General features: G+C 40.6%; 1 protein-coding gene across 2 annotated transcripts in view; it reads right to left on the bottom strand.

Moving 5' to 3' along the window:
* The window catches only part of nbas (NBAS subunit of NRZ tethering complex), a 223581-nt gene that overhangs the window by 124107 nt on the left and 75808 nt on the right, over window positions 1–23666 (bottom strand). For both annotated transcript variants that reach the window (XM_034076461.2, XM_034076462.2), the window contains exons 28-34: window positions 20297–20419; window positions 20106–20208; window positions 19595–19672; window positions 19310–19461; window positions 13539–13651; window positions 6036–6149; window positions 1097–1210 (exon numbers count right to left, since the gene is read on the bottom strand). In XM_034076461.2, the coding sequence (XP_033932352.1) occupies window positions 1097–1210; window positions 6036–6149; window positions 13539–13651; window positions 19310–19461; window positions 19595–19672; window positions 20106–20208; window positions 20297–20419 (797 nt within the window). The remainder of the gene's footprint in view (window positions 1–1096; window positions 1211–6035; window positions 6150–13538; window positions 13652–19309; window positions 19462–19594; window positions 19673–20105; window positions 20209–20296; window positions 20420–23666) is intronic.

Raw genomic sequence — 23666 nt, 5'->3', positions numbered from 1 at the left:
TACCAGCAACTCTAGATAAAATAGCTCCTAATCTTGCAGTGTTTCCCCCAGCATTGTCTTGGAGGGGCGCTGCGCCCCGCCAACGGAGCCCCGCCAACGGAGCCCCGCCAACGGAGCCCCGCCAATGGAGCCCCGCACCCCCCCTGAAATTCAAGGTGTTTAAAAAAAAAAAAAAGAATAAAAATGTAATGATTTTTTTTTATATATATATATATATATATAACACCAAATTGCAACTAATCTAGTTTAGTGTTTTTGACCCTAAGAAACACTGATGCATTAATCAATAACAATAATCCACAGCTCCTCTCTCTGCTCCAGAGGATTTTAAAAATATATATTATTATTTCCTGCTATTGCTCTGTATGTTTATTATTACCTTTTTTTTTTTGTTACTTCCCATTGTAAAGCGTCCTTGGGTTTCGTGAAAGGCGCTATATAAATTGAAATTATTATTATTATTATTATTATATCCCAATGCCACCCCCTCCCCCCCGCTCAGGCAGCACCCCCCCAAAGCAGTAAACCTAGGGGAAACACTGTCTCGTGTAAAGGAAGCTAACTGTGTTACAAGTCTGTGTGTATTTATTTCTAGTACATCATTCAGGTTTGAAATTGAATACAATTTTGGAATGTAATACTTCCGAGCAAATTACAGTTCATATAAAAAGGAAATCTTGAGTACGTAATATCAGAGCAATCAAATCTGACTGTGTAGTCAATGATAGTCATATTTTTCAATTATGAGCAACAGCAGAGCACCGCCGCATTTCTTTAGCATAAAGAAATAACCTCTAAATTGACACAAAGGTTGTGAAACTGTAAAAGAAGAACTTATAAAAAGGGATGACAAAAAGTAGAAGGTAAAATAAAACTTCATGACCCTGAATCTGGCGGAGCTCAGTCGCCATGATGTTAGAATTCAAGCGAATTTGGCAGATAATCAGTGATAAATGTCCGTAAAGTTTGAAACAAATAAGAAAAAAGGAAGGCTAGAGGAAGGTTCACATTCGATTTTTTGACAGACTTCAAAGCACTTTTTGTTTCTTCTGTCTACTAAGTGCTTGTATCAAGTTTTCCAATGCCATCTACATACCTGCAGCCATGAGGTCCAGACAATGGATGAAGGCAGCCTTGAAGTCCAGACACTGGAGAGCCTGCTCGGCCAGCAAGGTCAGAACCTGGCCTTTCCTCACGTCCTTATCACCACCTACACACACACAGATATACATTTATCAACATATAAACATGCAAGTGAGTATTTAAAGGTCCCCTATTATACTGTTTTTCATTACAGGTCTCAGATATATACAAAACATGTCTCTGAAGTGTTTGGCATCGAAATACCAAACAGATCATGCATTGTAGCATCCCATAATCCCCTCTGTTTCAGCCCTGTTTCAAAAGTGATGATTCTCTGTCTGTAACTTTAGAGGTGAAAATAAGGAGCCCCTCCCCACGCCCCTCTGAGAGATATTTGGTTAAAAATAACACAATGGTGCTCTAGGAGGAGATTCAGGTGATAAGGTGGGGGGGGGGGGTTACTTTGGTTGGTGATTGGCTAATGGTTTCAAAAGCCAAAAAATCGTTATGACATAAAGTGGCCAAAATCTGATCAGCTCATTTTCAAACAGATTTTTAATATAAATGGATCAGGACAAAAAGAGAGCAAATCTTTTTTCCTGAAACTTTCAGAATCTCTTTACGCAGAGGGGACATATGTGTGTATAAAAAACAAGAAAAGTGAATTTTGCATAATAGGAGACCTTTAAGATATATTTCTTTAATCTTGACAAATGTCAAAGCTCACACACTTAAATATCTTGTTATACTGAGCAACACGTACATCATCTGGTTGAATAAACCTCTTCATTAAATCTCCATCTGACTACAAACACAGGTTTGGGTGTCTCTCTGTGTATTAGCTGGCATGGCAGAAGTTAATTAATCCGCCATAAATAATGTTATTGGAAAGTCTGAAAGAGGGGGAGTATGAAATATTATAAAAATACAACCCTGCCGTCTTGCCAAGACAGGAATACATCTAGGTTTGATATCTTAATGTTGGTGGGATGGTTGGTGGTGTTAGCATTCAGGTGGTCAGCTCAGGACAATCTTTGATCTTAGGTTAAATTCAGTAAACAAAAAGGGACGATCAAAAGAAGCAAAGAAAAAACAGGACTTCTGAACAAACTGCAGATCAAAGAACGTGGGAGGAGATGAAGAAATTAGATGGGCCCGGATTGGTGTGTGTGTGTGTGTGTGTGTGTGTGTGTGTGTGTGTGTGTGTGTGTGTGTGTGTGTGTGTGTGTGTGTGTGTGTGTGTGTGTGTGTGTGTGTGTGTGTGTGTGTGTGTGTGTGTGTGTGTGTGTGTGTGTGTGTGTGTGTGTACACTGAGTGAGTGACAGAGAGAAATGTGGTGTTTACTGCGAGGAGGAAGGAGGTGTTGGTCAAATGACTGGTGACTGGTGAAAGGGTGTCTTCAAAAGCCGTCGAGACCTCAAGCCGTCGAGACCTCAATATAGAGAAGGTTTGTGTGTGTGTGTGTGTGTGTGTGTGTGTGTGTGTGTGTGTGTGTGTGTGTGTGTGTGTGTGTGTGTGTGTTCTTTCAGACAAAATGCTTTTATCAAGACATTCTCCAGCATTTATTTCGAGTCGATCAAATCAGACATCTTGGAAATCCAATTGAAGCCTTTACCTGTCGTTCATGGGCCAATCAAAGGCGGGAATGGATGAAAAGGGTGAGAAGTGTCAGAAAAACAACAAAGAACGACTAAATCAATAAGCTCAGACTGCAAAATTAACTCCCTGAGGCTTTGCACTGGATCACCAGGATCCTCACTGAGTCAGCAGCACAATGTAATTCTCATTTCAAATATCATAATTATTGATTAATTCAGACAACAACTTTTTTTCTTAGCTCTACCCAGTAAAAGGGAATGATTTACGGAGCATTTTCTGTATACCAAGCAGGGAACCCAAAGCCTTAGGGTTTCTTCCTGGTGTGCTGGTGATACCTGCATTAAATATTCACCAAAGAGCCCCGGAGCTATGCGCCCTTCAAAAGCCTCCCCCCCGCATTTATTTATTTAAAAATGTGTTTATTCCTCTTCTCATCTCCCTCTTTTTTTTCAGAAGCCACACAGTGAGAGCTGCCTGCTGACTAAAAGTGAGCAGCACAAACACAGAGGAGCCGGTTAACAGGTTTCCTTTAGCGGGGGACGGGACTCAAAGAGCAAGCCACGAGTAAAGAGATGGAGGACAGAAGAAAGGGGGAAGAAGCGCACATGGATAGACTGACGGATGCAGAAATGGCTTGTTTTCTTGAAGGGAAGACAGATGAAACAAACACGGAGACACAGAGAGACAGACACACAGCGATGCCTGGGACAATTGCGAGCACGAGGAGCAAAAGGTTGATCTCAAACTTTCCCGCATGTCAGTGTCATGTGCTGGCTGTATTTGTTTGAGTCGATCCCAATAAACAAAAAGGAAAAAAATATAAATATTTGTTTTACTTCCTAATTTTTAACAAATAATTCCAAATACTGAATTTAAGCTATGAGCAGCGATGAACGTCGGGGTACATCCAGGAACCCTGTCAACGCAGCAGTAAAGCTCCATGACTGCTAGAGACAGGCCCCAAAGATAAACATTCAGTTTTGCATGGAGGGTGACACACTGAAAATGATGTGTTGCGAAATCTAGCACCACTTCCGTTTAGGGTGAACAGGTGTCCTGCGTTGTGCGGGGCTGCACAGCATATTTATAATGTAATTAGAAGGGACTAACTGACAACACTGCACATTTGGTGAGATTATGAGCATCCTGGCCAAAGTTACATGTTCAAAATCCTGCAGCCATAACAACAGCTCTGGCAAATTTAGAATTAGATTTGTTTCACCGGCTCAGAGTCAATTGCTTCTGTTTGGTCAAACAATAAGGTAATAACTAAGACCAGTGTGGTCTTTGTGAGATTATGACAAACCTGGCTGAAGTTACAGGTTGGGTGCCAAATCTGGCAGCAATAACACCGGCTCTGGCAGATTTAAAAGCCCTCTGGATTCATGGTGTATAAAACGGCAGAGTAAAATGCTTTTGTTTGCTTAAACTAAAGGAGAATAACTCATTTTGGTGTGATACTGTCCTGCAGTTTGTAATCCCTAATAGGAGATATGAAAGCTTTTTACAACTACATAAGAAAATGTATGACAAATAAATGAAAAATGTGTCCAAAATATCAAACCACAGGCAGCAGACAAATGTAAACATGTTTTGCTTACGGAAATGTGCTTATTGTGGTTTCAGAACACATCTGCAAAGACACACGTGAGATTGATGATATGATGATATGACTTTAATAGAACTGTTTGACAACTTAAATACCAAGATCTATTCAGCCTCTGTCAGCTGTAAAAGTGGTTCAAGATCACATGGGGAGATAAATAGTTCCAAAAGTGGGTGCCTCGATTGTCTGAACAAGAAAAACTAAAAATAAGATAAACCTGGTTGACGGGACTCGTATTTAATAATATTTTCTGTAAAACTTGATATGCTTTTGGGAACAATAACTGTAATTCGGGCTAAAATGAGGACAGAAAGATAACAAATGGGAAGCATTGTGAACTTCATTGTGTTGATATTTATGGATGATGTGCCTTCTCAGAAACAGCATCTATCTATCCATCCATCCTGCTCTCAGAGAGTCAGATAGTCTTGTGTACAGATATGAATAATAGCCTGGAAATGAACCTGCCTCTGACTGTAATAACTACATGAAACTGAAAAAATGGTTTAGCAAGCAGACAAAGTGATGTGTCTGGGGATGGAAATATGCTTGCTCCTTGTGTGTGTGTGTGTGTGTGTGTGTGTGTGTGTGTGTGTGTGTGTGTGTGTGTGTGTGTGTGTGTGTGTGTGTGTGTGTGTGTGTGTGTGTGTGTGTGTGTGTGTGTGTGTGTGTGTGTGTGTACTGCTCAATTATGGCAAAAATTGATATCACGATTATTAAAAACGATTATCCATTTACTTTGAAAACATCAATTTATTGAAACAGTTGATTACCCTGAACTTCAAGTATAATAAAAAAAATTAAAAATAATAATAATAGTTTTATTTCGATTATGTTGTTTTCATAATCGTTTTAAGCCTAAATCGTAATTGCGATTCAAATACGATTTTGCCTGGTAACTGCAACACTGCTCATGAAGATGAATTTCCCTAAGAATTGTCAGATTGTTCCTGAAAGTACCCACGCATGCTGGGTTGTGTCTCTTTGCCTCGTGTGGGGGCGGTCCTTCTCTCACTTAAACCCATACGCTTTGTCATTTAAAGGTCCCCAATGATACTGTTTTTCATCAATATATTATAGGTCTCAGTTATATACAAAACATGTCTCCGAAGTGTTTGGCTCCAAATACCAAACAGATCATTGCAGCATCCCATAAACCCCTCTGTTTCAGCCCTGTTTCAAAAGTGATGATTCTCTGTCTGTAACTTTAGAGGTGAAAATAAGGAGCCCCTCCCCACGCCCCTCTGAGAGATATTTGGTTAAAAATAACACAATGGTGCTCTAGGAGGAGATGCAGGTGATAAGGTGGGGGGGGGTTACCTTGGTTGGTGATTGGCTAATGGTTACACAAGCCAAAAAATCGTTATGACATCATAAAGTGGACAAAATCTGATCAGGTCATTCAGACAGCCTTTGTTTTTATATAAATAGATCAGGACAAAAAGAGAGAGAATCTTTCTCCCTGAAACAGGTTCTCTTTACACAGAGGGGACACATGTTGATGTAGAGAATACAGGAAAAAGTGGATTTTGCATAATAGGTGACCTTTAACATCATGATCAGAGAAGAGTCTTGATAATTGAACGTTTCACCCCAACAACACAAAAAGAGTAGAAAGATGACATGATCAGTGTGTGTGTGTGTGTGTGTGTGTGTGTGTGTGTGTGTGTGTGTGTGTGTGTGTGTGTGTGTGTGTGTGTGTGTGTGTGTGTGTGTGTGTGTGTGTGTGTGTGTGTGATGTATTTACCTGCCACTCTGAGGAGCGAGGCCAGATTCAGCAGAGTGGTGGACTGCTTGTAGGCGGTGGAGCAGTGGGCGATGCACTCCTCTATGAGAGACAGACGGTTGGTCTGCAGGCGCACTGGGAGGGAGAGAAGGGAGGGGAGGAGGGGTGTCAGACATGTTTGGCTAATTACTGTACTCAATCTGGAAGAGTTGTAGCTGACGGTACAAATGATGGTGTGGAAATGATGGATGCAGCTGCAGTCGTGATATCTGCAAAACAAATACAATGCTGCTAAAGTTTGTAAAAGGTAAAGCCCGACCCTTATGATACATCACATCATTTGCATTGTCTTTATTCGTGTCAGTAACAGTGAATGTACAGGCTGAAACATGCATTATGCCAATTTCTCTTATTCACATTATTGTAAGCACAATGTCTTGAATTGTATAATTTAGGTTGAACACTGAAACAAAAATGAAGTTAAAGTTTATCTCTTTATATAACTTTCTCTTTACCTCCCTCCATGTTTATGTCTTTATCTAAATCTGCCTGCTAAAACATTTGCCAGGTTTCACGTGTATGCAAAATCAAAGCTTATCTTTATCCCAATTACTTTAGCCAACACTTTACACACTCAATCATTCCACACACAATTAGTGTTATAAACCTGTAATCCTGTCAAATGTGCTACAATTTGTTTTATAAATTCGGCATGTATGGCTTTGTTGTTGTAGTCCATACAATTCACAGTGTAAATATGACTCTACACAAGTATCTCTTGAACATTAGTTAAATATATATACTAGTGAGAACATATTTCGGGAAGATTTAGGATTCGCTGCTCATTGTGTGAAATGTAAAATGTGCATGTTGATTCTGTTCTCCTCCCAGATGAAAGGATTGGAATATATCTCAGGAAGGTTTTCTACTGCATCATAATTTGAATTCATCAAACAGAAACTCCCAAAATCCATTTCGTTATTCGTTTTCTTTTGCTTTCACTGAAAAGCTAAGACATGGCATGTGAAGTGCCTCCACGGGTCTCTGTGCTTCCTCTGCACCCTGCTGAGGATCTTTATGGCTTGGCATCGCTTTGGGCGAGGCCTAGAGGGAATGCTGGAGAGGGTGTGTGTGTGTGTGTGTGTGTGTGTGTGTGTGTGTGTGTGTGTGTGTGTGTGTGTGTGTGTGTGTGTGTGTGTGTGTGTGTGTGTGTGTGTGTGTGTGTGTGTGTGTGTGTGTGTGTGTGTGTGTGTGTGTGTGTGTGTGTGTGTGTGTGTAAAGCATTGCCAAAGGCACTGTTGGAGGGGATGCAGGAGAAAGCCTCAAATGGATTACCTTTGCTCAAATTCTTTCACTTAATACTTGTGCGTGATTATCTGTGGGTGCACAGAGTTACAGGGATATGGCTTTTACTTTTTGTGAAAAAGAAAGACTGTGTTTTTGTGTTTTGACAGTATTTGTGCATGTGTCCTTGAGTCAGGACAACACATTTTACGAGGGCACCGGAAGCAATACAGTCTCCAGCCATGGTGACAAAACATTGAAAATAGGCTTTATGAAATAATAAGTAATAGCCAGTTCTATACCCACGTTTTTTTCATTTTCACTTTCTGTCCCATTTCTCGTCCATCCCTTCCTTCCCATACTTTCTTTCTACACTCCTGGCCTCACTGCAGTCTCACAGGTAAAGCGGGCAGTGACAACATAATGCGAGAAGAGAGCATGAAGTGAGGTGAAAGAGGCGTGAGAGCAAAGGAGGAAATGGAACAGAAAAAAAACTGAGAAATAAGTGATGCAGAAAGAGAGGAAGAAGGTGAGAGAGATGGCTCTCCCTGTCACAGCGGTTTTATGCTTGCAGCTCAGTTTGACGAGGGCAAAAGAGGGAAGAGAGCCAAGGCCTCGGAGGCAAACAACACCTTGGTTCAGAGGTGAGGCGATGAGGGGCCAAGCTGCTTGCAGACTGGCTCCACAGTTCCCTTTAAAAGAGAGCCATGCCTGGAAACCACTGCGATAGAGTACTGAGGTGGAGCCAGGAAAGAGAGAAAAGGATGAGTGTGGAGGTGAATACTGATTGGTCAGGTTTACAGATGGAGATGAAATATGAAATATTATGCGAGTGAAGGAAACATGCAGAGCGCTAACGCTTCAATCCTAATTAGGCCATCAGGCAGATGTTGTTTTCACAACAGTTGATCTGTAAATAACCAGATTTCGATATAGTGGCAAGAAGAGGTGACATATGGAGGCTAGATGGGAGATGGAAGTGGGCGACGGCAAACTATATGTCTGAGTTTAAATTAAAGGGGACATATCATGCTATATTTGAACAATATATTGTAGGGCCATACCTATAAAGTATATAAATATAGTTTTTTTTTCAAAATACCAAACAGATCCTGCATTTTAGCCATGCCTCATTTCGCTCTATTTGTTTTTTCCAGCCATGTTTTTGCAGGGGGCTGATTCTGTGAGCTGCTGCTGACCACGCTCTCCTGCAGGAGATGGGAGCGTGCTTTGAGATCAGCTGCTGGGCTGTCAGAAGAGGGGGAGCAAAAGAGATCTCCGTCCTACGTGTTTTATTCTTATATGATTATATAGAGTCATTATTCATTTGTTTTAAAGCTCAATAAATAACAAAGAAGACCTTTGACTGGCACTTTTCTAATTTTGTCCGGAAGATTTAAACTTTAACGGACATGTTGACCAGTTGAACTGAAACGCTGCCGCACGGTCCCCTCGTTCCTTGGAAGAGGCGGAGAGGTGGGTGTTTGTCATCTGCTGGTGGCAAACCGGAGAGAGTTCCAGTGCTTGCCTCGACGGGGAGTGATTGCATTGAATTACAGGAGCAAAAGCTTGCCTCGGGGAGGGAGAAAAAGAGCAACAGCGGAGAATAAACAGAAGGGCAACCATGGCAACCATACGCGGGAAGTCTTCTTCGCTGCTTTTGTGGCAGACTACAGTGCCACTTACAGGCCTGGCATATGTACTACAGCGTCTCCAGTGCTTTCGAGCAGCAATGGCCGGCGGTGGCCCAACCTCTCATTCCCCTGATCGGTGGATAATTGACCACTAAGCGGAGCACCACTTCTGTGACGTAGAAAATAATTCAAATCTGGATCGGTCTGTATCAGATCCGTTGCAGCCCCGTTTTTATAGATTTGGGTATGGAGGAAAAGAGAGAGGGTTGTGTTTTCTGACACTTGGGCCCTTTCTCACTTCTCTTATTTTTCATTTCCTCGCTCCTCGGTCTCGGTCTCACAGGAAGTTGATTTGTCTGCGCCATCTTGATTAGCGTCCCAATGGCCTTATTTTTGCCGGAGGACCGAGGAGCGATAATGGAGGAGCTATAATCGAGGAACCACCAGACCATCCTTCGATGAAATCCTCAGACACTCGCCCCGCCCGATGCAGTGCATGCACTGATCTGATGCTTCTTGACATGAGAGCAGTTTCCCAGCGGAGTGAAGAAAACACATGAAACTCACGGGAGTCACTCCTCAGTTTATACCGTGTTTTGTTTCAATTCATGTATCATTTAGTTACAAATATGTGATATATCTGAACAACAAAGTGGTAAAAAAATCATTGTATTCATTTTTTGGAAACATTTTCATGATCGTTTTTTTCGTTTTACATTTTCATGTATTGTCATTTCCATTCAGTCAATCATTACAGTTTTTCTCAATCGCTAAACCCACTATTTAGAATCAAAATTCCTTTCATCAAACCAACAGCACAGCCATCGAAACAGAAAACCATTTCTCTACAACAGTATACCATTTATCATTGATATCACACAAAATGCAGATGCTAAGCAGTGTTTTGCAAAACAGATCACACTATTCTCTAACTGAAGTTACAATGCTCTACACAAACATCAAAAATCTTTTGTGTAACTCATGTCTACAAAACAAAATAATCTTCTCACAGTGGATAACACTTACTCCTCATAAACTTACACCATAGCTACACTAATTGACACTTGATGTGCAAAATATTAACACTTGTTATCAGTCAATCACCCCATTGAAAAAGGTAACTGCATGGAATGTACTGTATACCTTACAGTAATGATGTTGCTGTTAGCTGATATCAATGACTTTCCTATCGTAATTGTAATTAGTGAGAATCCTATAAAAGACCTCCCTCACTTCAGTAAGATGTTTGTGTGAACAAAATGGCTGATCGAGTAGGTAGAGGAGCTCTGAGAGGAAGAAGGAACCCTGTTGTTCAGCGAGGAAGAGGAAGGGCTGATGTTCAGAGAGGAAGAGGGAACCCTGATGTTCACAGAGGAAGAGGGAGGGCTGATGTTCACCGAGGAAGAGGGAACCCTGATGTTCACAGAGGGAGAGGGAACCCTGATGTTCACAGAGGAAGAGGGAGGGCTGTAGTATGCGTGGTGGAAGAGTTGAAAGGGGACCAATGCGAACAGTAGTTTCGGACAACACCCGTGCAACTATTGTGGACCACATCATAAACCATGGCATGTCCCTCAGTGAGGCTGGCCAAAGGGTTCAGCCCAATATACGGAGATCAACAGTGGCATCCATTATTAGGATCTTCAGGCACGAAAATAGGTAAGCTACTGTAACCCTTTTTTACAGCACTTCATGCATTTCTATTTTTATGTAGGTTTCGATCACTGTTTTTATATTACAGTACATAACATTCCCAAATATTTATTGATAGAACTGAAAGAGCACCCCGCTCTGGTGGCAGAGGAAAGGCCTTTACTCCAGAACAAGAGTCTGCCATTGAGGAGTTCTTCTCTGCCTGGAGATGGAAGGTTTATGACCATCATCCTCATGACAGAATGCCCCTTTTGGACGCAATGAATGCTGGCTGTCGGGACATCTCTGCGGAATCCTGTCAAGGGTGGTGTCGACACGCAAGGAGATATTTCCCACGCTGCCGCCTTGCAAGGGAAGACATACGCTGTGACGTAGATGAGGCTATGTGGCCAGACAGAGGCCAAAGAGCAGATCAGTAAAGCTATATAGATCTCATTCTCTGCTTTACTGCTGATTTACATCATTTACCCGTGTTATTTTGTTTCCAGTGTATTGCTATTCATCTTTTGTTTCTGTTACGGTGCTCTTCTGAAAATGAGACAATAAAAACAATGACATAGTTACAGTAACATACTGTTTTTCCTATATGTAAGTTTGTTTCTCCCAACTTGTCAGTTTTCCGTTCAGTTTCCAATATCGATAGCTTGAGGTTTGGGTATTGATGATTGTAGTCAGTATTTAGTGTGCCACTTAGTAATGACTGTTCAAATAGTCTTCTAATGAGCTGACAAATGTTTGTTTTTGGAGAAGGTATCTGGTTTTTGAAGGGGTATTTTTAGTTTTGAGTGCCTTAGAGCACTTTGCAAGAAATGTATATTGTTATGGTAGAATGTGTTATTATGGTGACCGGAGTTTCAGTTATGAAAACACATTTGTCTCATTAGAGGACAATTTGTTCTGTTTCGATCGACTTATTCTTTTTTGTGACCAGTATTTTCAGTTTTGGTCATGTAAGTGCATTTTGCAAAAGATATTCAGAGTTATGGCGAGTGTGTTTCTGTTTAGATGGCTATGTTCTTGTTTTGAAGAAATGCATTTTGATTCTAAATAGTGGGTTTAGCAATTGAGAAAAACTGTAAGTGCTATTCAAATGTTACTGTGCTACATATCCAAACAAACAAACAAAGTGTTCAATTCAATGAATGTTAATCTAACTGGGTTTTGATAGATAACATATCTCTTTTTCTTCTCTCAATTATTTTATTTATTTTGTGCACTCTATTCAATATTAATCAAACTATTGTTCGTATATACATGTTAAGAATGGCGTTTATCTTTTTTGAGAATTAGTTCTTATTTTATTTATTTGGGTCTACAACAGATGATACAAATGTTTGTGTCGGTAAATGTGTACCAACAGAGGCGGGGGTGTGTGTGGAAATAACGGGGACAGAGCTGGCTGCTGCCAGACGAACAGCTGTGCAGCGTCATCACCAACGGACGTCGCTTCACGTGACGGAAAGGACGTCCCATTGCTCTTAAAACTCATTTCCCTGCTTCTCGTGGTTTCCTTGCATCCCTCCATGCTTCCCTGGTGGGAGGGACTAGACGCAGGGAAACAACGCAAGTGATGGACGCAAGGAATCCATTTAACCGAAGTGAGAAGGACCCTTGGTGAGTTCCCTGGAACACCGGGGACACATATTCATGTATAAAAGACGTACAAAAGTGCATTTTGCATGATAGGTCCTCTTTAAGTCACAGGATGTTGGGAAAATACTGAATGTACTCTTTCAATATCAGAGTAGCACATGATAACAATGGCCCTACGTAAATGTGTACATGACAGGATGTATGATTACCTAGAAGAGCATCATGTTTCACGATCTGACTGTGTAGTGTTTGTTCATGTCTAGATCTGTCTTTGGTTTCCTGTTTTATTTTTTTAGTGTTCACCCCCGTGTTCACCCCCCGTCTTGCCTGTTGCTTCCTGTCTCTGGGTGTTTCTCAATCTCGAGTAAAGCTGCTCCAGAGCCACTATTTCAAGCATACTACGTCATCGAGTGCCGCCGAAGTACTGTTCCAATGTCCAGCATACTTGGAATTCCACCGAGCCCGGCGTACTTCGTTTGGAAAAATGTCGAGGCTGCACATGTGTAGACTTCGCGTCCTTCAAATCCCCACAATGCTTTGCGCACGGATCAATTTCCCCAAATCTGTGGCGGAAAATGTAAGGCGGGGCATCTCATATGACGCACACCTGCACACATGTTAGCCTGTTCTATTCTTCGTTTTCCGAGGCTAGAAAGTGTTCTTGCCTCGCTTCTGAAGCAAGACGCTCGGAACACATGTGCTACCAAGCAAGCGTACTCGACATTGAGAAACAACCCCTGTGTTTTCTCCTCCCTCCTCACCTGTGTCTTGTTTGTGTGATTAGTCTTGTGTACATTTAAGTTCTGGTTTGTCTGTCTGTCGTTGTGAGATTCTTGATGCTGCTGGAAGGATTTTGTTCAGAGGGATTTTTGCATTTTGCCTAGCCTTGTTTTACTTTGTTGCCTGGCCTAGTACCGCAAATAAAGTATTTTGGATTTCAACCAATCTTCTGCATTTGGGTCCTGTGTACCTTGCCCTCCAGCCGTGACATCATGACTGTTTTAGGCATATGATAGCTATGTGACAACAATTAACATGATTATTCAGCCTCTATGGAGATAGGCATATGACAAGCATGATCATTTCTGACTTAGCTAATCTAAACTAAACATTGTATACTGCTTTGAACCGGTATTCCGCCATCTTGTGACTGTAACCATCTCTTGTATATAAGCATGTGAAGGACACTGTTCGAGGTACCATATGCTCTGTATGTGATGACTACATCCATTCTTGCAAGGATAATAAATACATGTATCCTGATATTGAAGCTCAAGCCGGTGACGAATGATATTTTTCGAACACAGGACAGACAACAAAATCAAGTTATTTGGACACAAACATTTATACTGTAGAGTACCTTGCAGTGGCAGGATGCTGGCGCTGAAGTCTTCCAGTTGGCTGAGGGCGCTGATGAGGTCCAGCTCCTCCTGAACGCTCGGAGGACCGTCTGTAATCAGCTGGAGACAAGCCCTGCAGGAGACAACGGACAGTTAGAACAGGAGGACTTGTTTGGTTATATTGGCATGCTACTATTGTAGATATGTTGTGTTATTCAGTACCAAAGGAATGCACACTTGTATACCTTGGAAATGTAAATGATTGTGTGATTGATAAGGATAGATACATATCTAAGAAATAACAAGAAATTGGTGTGAGGCTGAGCCACATACTAAAGAGCAGTGGATGGATATTATTAGAGAGGTGTATACAATGGAAAAAATGACTTAATAACTTAGAGTGAGAGAAGATATTTTTGATTGTAAATGGAAGAAACGGATCATTTACTACACAGAAAAAGTCTAAAGCAAATGTAGGCATTCAAGGAGACTACAATATACGTGTAACCTGCTCATATGTAATGAAACAACATTATATGTATATATATTAGGGATGCACGATAATTATCGGCCCGATAATTATCGGTCCGATATTAGGAATTATGACGTCATCCCGATAAACCGATAACAGTATTAATAGCCCCGATAATATACAATATATTTTTTGGGTAAAAAAAAAGGAAAGAGATCCTGCGGTGTGGGTGGATTGGGATGAGGGGCGCTTGTTTTTCACTCGGCTCCTCCCGTTTTGCCAGTACTGTGGTGTTAGTGGTTTAGGAAGAGGGGAGTTCTTCACAAATCCAGCGCTCCCTAATACTTCGAACCTGATCAGTCACCTGAAACATCGCCATCGCTACGATGGTGTGTTAAAAGCGCACGAAGACAATAATACAATACAGTGTGTGTGTGCGCGCGCGCGCGCGCGTTGGAGCTATGTGCAACTCAAGGCATATGATCGAACCGGAGCTGCCTGGACGCTGCAATCATGTTGCTGAGTGTGCTGACTTTTCGTACAATGTCCCGCTGTCTGCTTCCTGCATCAAGTCAAGTGCTCGGCGCAGTTGTGTGGATAGAGCGCTCCTCTGTTTTCATTTAAACAGCTCCTTATATCCGTTAGCGCAGCTAGCTAGCACCCGATGCTAACAACAACAATAGCCGCGTTCACACTGCGGTACGGTAATGCACGTAAGGTCTCTCTCTCGCTCGCTCGGGCCACACAAACACACACCCTCCCGGTCCTCCCGATGGCCAGTCGGTGCCTGCCGGTGAGCGTGGAAGTGTGGTCTGCTGCAAGCGGGCGGCAGGAGCGGGGCTGTCAGCATCAGCTTGTTGATGGTATTTTAAACTCGATGCGCTCTGAAGCTACGGGGCGGCCGAGGAAAAAAAATACACATGCGTTAATCGCGTTAAAATAATTAGTGGCGTAATTTTTATTTGTATTATCGGTTATCGGTATCGGTATCGGTCTTGAGAAGCAGGAAGTTATCGGTATCGGTTTCAAAAAACCAATATCGTGCATCCCTAGTATATATATGTATATATATATATATATATATATATATATATATATATATGGATCTTCTTATCCTCCGGCAGGAAGCAAATCACATGTTTCCCAAAATGTCGTTTAATTGTTTTTCAAATTCAATTTAAACATTAGTTCGGACATAATAGCGCATACATTGTTGTATTAAAACACCAACTACCCATAACATTTATCTAATAATGTTCTTGTTAATTGTTGTAAAGCGGCACAACCGTTTTCATTGCTTGATAAACTTTGTTGGAAGGTCTAAATGAATTTCGTTTACTAAAGTACACACTTGCAAAGTTGTAGCAAACTTGTCCACTAATTCTGACGTTTGAGAAGTTTGATCAGAAACCTGAAGAGACGATCAAACGGATTTATTTACAAAGTCTAGACTCATTTGATGGATCTATAACAGGGAGTTTTCCCCTCCAACACAATCCACACTCATTACCCTTAATAGGATTATGTAGCACATCACTTAACATATGTACAGTACACTCAATGTGCCTGCTCAAGATGCAAGTACATGCTCTCAATTTCTCTGCTTTTCATCACATAATTATACAGCAAAGCATCGTACGGCAAGGATTGAGGGAGAAAAAACCAAATGATTCATTTACAAATAAATAAATCCCACATGAAACAACAGCTTATGGAACAGCTCTGACGTCAGTGCAAGTTAAGTAGAGGATGAAACTCGCCCTTGAGTGTATAATCATCGAAAAACGCAAATTTAATTTTCAACAAACACAACAAGAGAGTCAGAATCTCCATCAGCGTAATGAAACCCAAACACATGTCTTCAAAACAGGTTTAAATAAGGGTTGTTGACAGACTAGAGTACACACACTCTCAGCAGCTTCCCACTCTCTGAGCATGGCTGGTGTTCTCGCCAGGGACGAGAGGTTTGTCCTGGCAAATGAGAGCGGAGGAGAGGGCTGTGGATGGGCGAATGAGAGACAGAAAGAGGGCATGGTGATTATGTACTCGTACTGTGAAGTGTCTGCAGGCGTGTGCTTTGCGTGTTCACCTTAGAAAATATTGGTTTCTCGTGCTCATAATGTGCTCCGTGGAAAGCTACTTCCCGTTTAACAGACTCAGATGTATCAATAGAACACCATAGTAAAGATCGTCCCTGTTTTATGACTAAACCAAGCAGATGGAGAACTGATGCAATAGTTATTTCTCCATCTTAATTTCCTCCATTCTTCTCTTACTCTCCTACTCAAACAAGGGCTTCTAAAAGAGAAACAACGACAACATAAATCACCCCTTTGGACTTTTTTTTGTTAACATTGTCCAATTTTCTTTTGCATATTAGTTCTGTGTCATTTTCACCAAATACTTGCAGGTTTCTTAAAGATATAACAAATATATTTTTGATGCATCCAAAAAGGAATTGAAAGGAATGTGTTAAATTTAAAACGTATAATAAAAAAACCTGTGTTTGGCATGTTGTATCTGATATGACATGCATGTACTGTAGGTCAACCTCCCTGAAAATCAACCGGACAAGTGCCATAATAAACCTTAAGAAAAACATTGTAGCACTTTATTAGCAATTAACAACTTTAGGAGGTAGAGATCAAGAAACTATAAAAGAGAAAAGCGTACTAAATATAATAAAAAAATATCCAATTTACTATCTAATTCAAGAGTAATTCACTTTATTTCAGGAATTTCACAATTCATCATAAGTAGCTATAAAAAATGTTGTGACTTGAACTGGCTCCCTTTCCATAACTCTGCAACTTGGTTTTTTTATACAAATACAAGAAGGCTAGACCACATCACCCCTGTTTTAATCTCTCTTCACTGGCTACCTGTCTGTTTTAGAATTGATTTGATGATTTTACTGATTACTTTTAAAGCTCTTAACGGTTTGGCTCCTGATTACCTCACCGACCCTAATGCCGCCTGAATGGCCGGTTCTTAATCCATGCAAAGGACTTTGTGACTTTGTTTTGAAAAGTGCTGTATAAATAAAAGGTATTATTAATTAGGGAATTAGGGATGTAACGATATATCGAATATCGCGATACCGCAGTAAATAGATGTCTCAATCGTGAGACTGACAAAATGTACCGCGATTTCTTGATTTTTTTTAAAATAATTTTTAATTGTTAACCCTTTATTTAACCAGATGGTCCACAAAATGACATCGTATTTACAGGGCTACATGTACATACCTAGAGACATTGACAAGTACCAACAGTATGTTTATATCTCGCCCTGTCAATACGCCTCACCTTCTTGGCAAAAACTGTATTGTTTTTGAAGTGGTGGAGAGACAATGCACAGTTTTACCCGTGCCCAAAGCATATCTCTCTGTCCCAGCAACATCAGTACCAAGCAAGAGACTTTTTCCACAGCACGGGATATTGTAAACACCCAAGCCTCCCAGCTTCTACCTGGAAATGTGGACATGCTCATATTCCTAAAAGATAACCTTGATGATGCTGAGTGAGTGAGTGAGTTTGAGTTGAGTTACTTGAAAAACTAAAGTGAAACTTTATTTATTCTATTGCAGGGTCTGATTATTATATTGTTGACACTTTAAAATACTACTATCCTACTAAAATGCTGTACAAATCAGATGTATTAGTTAATAAAGAAATTTAAAAAAAGAAAATCACATGTTTTCCTTTAGTTTTCAATACCGTGGACTTTTTATCGCGATATTATCGTACCGTGAGTTTTTGGTATCGTTACATCCCTATTATTAATATATATATATATATATATATATATATATATGCATATAATGTGGACGTTCAAACAGCAATCTACTCTTGATAATAATCTTAATATGGATTAGTATCTCATGCAACCTCACTTCAAGCAATCTCAACTATCCCTTCATCCTGTGTTTGTTGTCTCTGTGAGAGTGTGCTTCTCGTCTATCTGTCAGTGATGCTCATTCTTAGTTGGAAGGGATTCCCATGTTATTGTAAGAGGGCTCTTTCTGTCCTCGTGTGAACTTGCCTGGTGCAACCGACCGAATCCTTCAGGACACGGGTAGGGGGCAGTTTGTGTGTTTGTCCGAGCAAGGAGAGTGTGTGCCTTTAAAATGTGTGTCTGTGGAGCAGCTATTTTAATCTAAAGGACACACGCTGCCAGTCTGTACGGGCCATTAATTTCAGAGCAACGTGCACAAGTTGAGACACTCCTCTCAGCTCTGAAATCACACACACACACACACACACACACACACACACACACACACACACACAGATCTGAGACTAGCAACTGACACAAATGTACTCCAATACAAATACTTGAACTTGTTTTAAACTTAATGCAACATGGAATAGGAGATTAAATGTAAGCAGCCGCCATTATTACTTCCTGGTCAGTCATGCCAGCACAAAAACATGAATCCATCCACACAAAGAAATAAATTATGTTTCTCAACAAGAAGCAAGGTCAACATCTCAGGCAGCATTCCAACACTTCTGCATGGCTAAATTTGTACAAGGTTGACGGAAAATTCCATACAAAGTTTACAGAAATTGTGAAGGTTAAACGTTTGTCTTTGCTTACACACTGGGGGCTTGACGAATAAACAACAAGTATTTCACCTCACATAATTCTTTTAGCCAAACATTACATGAACAGTTCCCAAGCGTTGAATAGTTTCAAGCCAGCCCGTCCTTCAGAACTAAGTCATGTTTTCAACAATTGATTCCTTTTGAAAAACAAATATTTTAGTTTAGTTAGTTTTAATTCATTCTTTAAAACAGTGATACAGAGCTTTTATTTAGAAAAGGTAATAACGAAAAGGCAAATCTAGAGTGCAAGGTTGAAAGGAGCATAGCAGAGTTGTACTTTGTGTTCGCACCATGGAGTCTCTGCATTGTTTTTTAAATAACAATACAAGTTGTAATAATATTATAATAATACAAATATCACTCATAAGTAAGTTTTCAAAGGGCGTCCGTTCTCCACAACATGATTGGTTGATGGCTTTGTTTGCCGTGCAAAACCTCAGAAAAACAACCATGTTGCTTTAATGCTGCATAAAATGCATGTTCTGTCTGTAAATAATATAGACAGAAACAACAATCTATTGACGTTCACATGAATCACATAACGGACCACGCCTCTGGCATGTAAAAAAGGCTTCTATAACAAAACTACATGGAAAATATGTCTCTTAATTGAAGTCATCCCCTATAAGAAGTGAGAATTGTGAAAAATGACCATTGGAAAAATAAATTGGTCTCTAAAAGTAGATAAATATGAAATGTTTCTTCTTACCTGGCAAGGCCCATGCAGGGGTCAGTCAGCGTGGTGGATGAGTTGAAGTACTCTCTGGCAGCAGCCAATACTAATTCCAAGCTGTTGTCGTAGCCCACCTTCAGTAAACCTTTCCCCCGGAAAGACAAGCTGACAGGAACATCCTGGCTGACCTGGAAACATGAATATAACATTTAGAGATCAATGGGACTGCAGCATTAGAATTCATTCTTGGCAGTTTAATATCTGGAGATCCCAATGGGCAGTGTGAATGTAAAATGGAGTGGGGAGTCATGTTTAATATACCTTGGAGCAGTGCATGAGCTGCCCGGCCAGGCGTACGTTCTCCACGCGGCTGGAACACAGCAGGGACTCAACAAAGACCTGCAGCAGCCAGGGAGGAGAGGGATATTATTAAAGGAGAGATGGCGTTCAACTGAGAACTAAATATAGTGATTCAGGATGTGGAACACACAGCTCCATTTGAGAATTGTGAAGCAAAGTGTCCTTCAGGGGAAAGGTGCACTCAGAAACTTTAAATTACACCCTTTATCTTTTTTAATCAACAATTATCTTGCTATGGTTCTTTTTCTTTCAATTGGTGTATTCTACACCTATGGTGCTATGATGTGATTATATACTTGATGCCCTTTGGTCTCTAATAAAATAATCTGATGAAGCCTGTGTACTCAAAGGTTGTTATTTAACATCTCTTCAAGGGAAGACGATGGCGTGCAGGACTTTTTTTCTGCTTTATAATCAACACATTTTATCACAAATCTGATAATACTGTGTCAAATATGTTTGCTGATTTTACCTGGTGACACGTCTCTGGTTTCAGACAGGTGTAGACATTCTTCTGCATGTCCAGCAGGTCCCGCAATAGAGCTGTCCACACCGTCTCACTCACTGGAGGGTTTCTGCACACATATACACACATTAATGTTAAGTATGTTGAAGGGATGCTGGCATATATTTCTGTTTGTAAGTGTCTTTCTACGTTCATACTTGCGGCCAGTGTGGCGGCACAGTTTGACCATCAGTTGGTGCGCTTCCTCTTCACTGGTCTGGCTGTTCTTCACATATGAAATGGGCTTTTGCAGACCGTGTTTCTCCAGAATCTCCACCACACTGTTAAGCAAGAAGCACTCAATATATAACTCTATATCGTCATAAAGCAGATAACTCATATAATAGCAAGAATCAAGCAATCCAACTAGAGATTTTTTTTTTTTATATAAAATATTTGTATTATTTTATTTAATGTTACAAAACAAAAATGACCATGTTCACGTCTTAAAGTCACCCTGAGGCCTTAGTTTTGGTTTAAAATTACACAACATCATGTATGTGTAGTTTCTTTGGGGCTTGTTTTCATAGACCTGGTTGCTTATTTCTCTCAAATCTGGCAACAGAGTGGGCGCAGTGTCTACTAGTAGCAGTAAGCTAACGAGAGGCTACGTTCAGCTGGTGACTCGGTAGTCAGGACAGAGAAAATGTCAGGAGTTTGGAAGTATAATAAAATTGAAAGCGAAGGCAGTGTAACAGCCAGATGCAATGTTTGCAAGGCGGAGGTTCCGCGTGGTGGAAAGAACAGAGCTACGTTCAACACGACCTAATACGCAGGGGCGGATCTACCGGGGTGGCATGGGGTGGCAACTGCCACCCTAAACAATAGCCTTGCCACCCCAGCTGCCACTCCAGTTGGCATCTTTGTTTTGAAATAAAAGTTGTGGCTCATCGGACATTTATGAGAGAAAGTCTCTAATGTCCGAGTGCAAGTGAATGCAGCACAAGATGCACGTCATGTAACCCCTCCCCCGGTCCTGGCGCGAGAGTGGAAATATGATTAGCGGCGAATTCACTTGAATGGGGGGACGGCGCAAAACGAGAAGCCTTTCGGACCCAAGCACTGAAGGAATGAGGTAGTTGCGGTCTACAATGACAGAGAAGAGAATGTCAAGTTTGGCTGTACTCAGCATTGAATCAAAACGCACTACAGCTGTTGATCTTAATAAGTTTGTGAGGCGTTTTGCTGATAGTAATAAATAGTAAAATAGTAATCGCCGCATTCAGCTGTAATAGACATGCCAACTTGATGCTCTGCTCACGGATGACTCGATGAGAATAACAAACTGTTAAGATGATGACCTTGTATGCGTGTATATATTTTTTTCTTTGAGGGGGTCTGCCCCCAAAAAACAGTTTTAAGTCCTGAAAAAGTAAAATAAGACGGTGTGTAAAACTACACTGCCCAGCCAACAGAAAGTAACCACTTTGATTTAACTAGGCCAGTAGGTAAAGACCTTCCACTGGATAATAACTGCAGCGATGTTTATGTTTTAGCTGAATACACGTTGTTTAACCCTAACTGATGCAGTTAGTCACTTCTTTAATGTTTGTTCTTTCTGATGTAAAGTCAAGGTTGTAACTGTATATCAATAATGATATCATTACTTGTTTTTCAAATTTGAAGGAGGGTGAGCAAGCATCTTGATGAACATTCATCATTAACTCCTCCAAAAAATATAGTTTATTCAATAATAAATGAATATATGAATCATAACAGTTCTTCACTATATCTGTAAAGCGTCTTTGAGCACCTGTAAAAACGCTAACAAATTAAATTTATTATTATTATTATTATTATTATTATTATTTATTAACAGTGATTGACAGCTGATAGGAATAATATGATTGTTAATAGTATCATATTCATTCAGACAAACATCGATGAGACAGTTAATTAATGTACTTATTGCAGCAGTCTGCATAGATTTGGTACCCCTGCTGGTCTAAGAGTGAGACAAACTCATTCAGTTATTGTTCAGTTAAAATTCATTAAATTACATCTGCCACCTTATATGTAAGGCTTTACTGATGTGCCACAATAATATCACCTATGTGATTGAGTTAAAATATTAATATTGTGGCTTTCCAAGTTAACATTGATTGTAGGGGTGTAACGGTTCACAAACATTTCGGCTCGGTACGTACCTCGTTTTTAGGTCACGGTTCGGTTCAGTACGTTTTCGGTACAGCAGAACAAATTATCACAAAACATTACATATTTTTTTTTAATTATTATTAAACTGTGACTAATGTATTCAAATAAATACAAAATATAATAAAATAAACATTAAGGTGCAGCATTTCGATGAACTGAAATAATCTGTATTTGAACTGTACTACCTAAGCAGCCAGTTTGACATTAGGACTTGCTTGTCATTGTATTTTCATGTTGTTTAAAGAAAGATGAACTTGTCCACATTGCTTGCTGAAATGGCAGATATGCTGGCACTAGCAATGTCTCCTGCTGTGGAGAACACCCTCTCTAGGGACAGTGGCAGCAGATACAGCCAGGTAGCGCTTTGCTAACATGGCAACATAAGGATATTTGGCGTTTGTAATAGCTTTGGCTCGGTCTGAACTTTCTGCGAGTGGTGGAGGCTTACATGCTAGTGGGAGTTGGGTTTGCACTTCAGTCTTTTTTCTTTTGGTACCGGTGATATTCACATTCGGGTGATGCCTTTTCAAATGAGTGTGATGTATTGCCAGCCGCGTAACCAATGTTAGTTGAACAATGCCGACAAACAGCTTTGGTTCGGTCCACCTGTCTTTGTCCGTCATCCTTGTACGTAACTGCGAAACCAAAATGTTCCCAAACCGGAGACTTCAATGATGCTGGAGGATTTTCAGCTCAACTTTATATGCATTCGCCATTTCGACAGTTCCTCAAATTACTGACTACATTTGAACGCATCCCTGTGACCAGCTCTCATAGTATGCCTCTCGTCCAATGAAATGACTTGGTCGCTCTACGATATATACCTGAGATTACTTCCAGAACGTTGTTCATGTTCTCAATTTTTTACGTTTAACGCTATATTCGTTCGGTACACACGTGTACCGAACCGAAGGGCCCGTACCGAATAATTTCAGTACGGGTACGTGTACCGTTACACCCCTAATTGATTGATATGATTGCGATTTAAATCAGCATATACTTCTGTCAGGGGATGCCACCCCTCAAAATCTCCTGCCACCCTCTTGCCCCCCCATGAATATTTGTCTAGATCCGCCCCTGCTAATACGCCACCTGAGAAACAAACACCAACAACAACAATACGACGAGTACACAGCGGCCACTCAGGTAACAGCACTGACACAACCGACACTTTCGGAGACTTTTAAAAGGAAAGAGAAACTGCCCCAGAACAGTGAAAAGGCCAACACAATAACAGCCAAGATAGCTGAATTCATCGCGTTGGATGACCAGCCGTTATCTGTTACCTTTTTTTTCTCTTAATGCATTGCATAAAGATCGGATCGGGAAAAATCGGTATCGGTAGATTGTCAAAATCAAATGATCGGAATC

This window comes from Pseudochaenichthys georgianus, chromosome 24 (assembly GCF_902827115.2).
Source record: "Pseudochaenichthys georgianus chromosome 24, fPseGeo1.2, whole genome shotgun sequence".
Taxonomy (NCBI): Eukaryota; Metazoa; Chordata; class Actinopteri; order Perciformes; family Channichthyidae; genus Pseudochaenichthys; species Pseudochaenichthys georgianus.
Note: the sequence above shows the minus strand (reverse complement) of the source record. Positions and strands in the feature narration are given on the sequence as shown.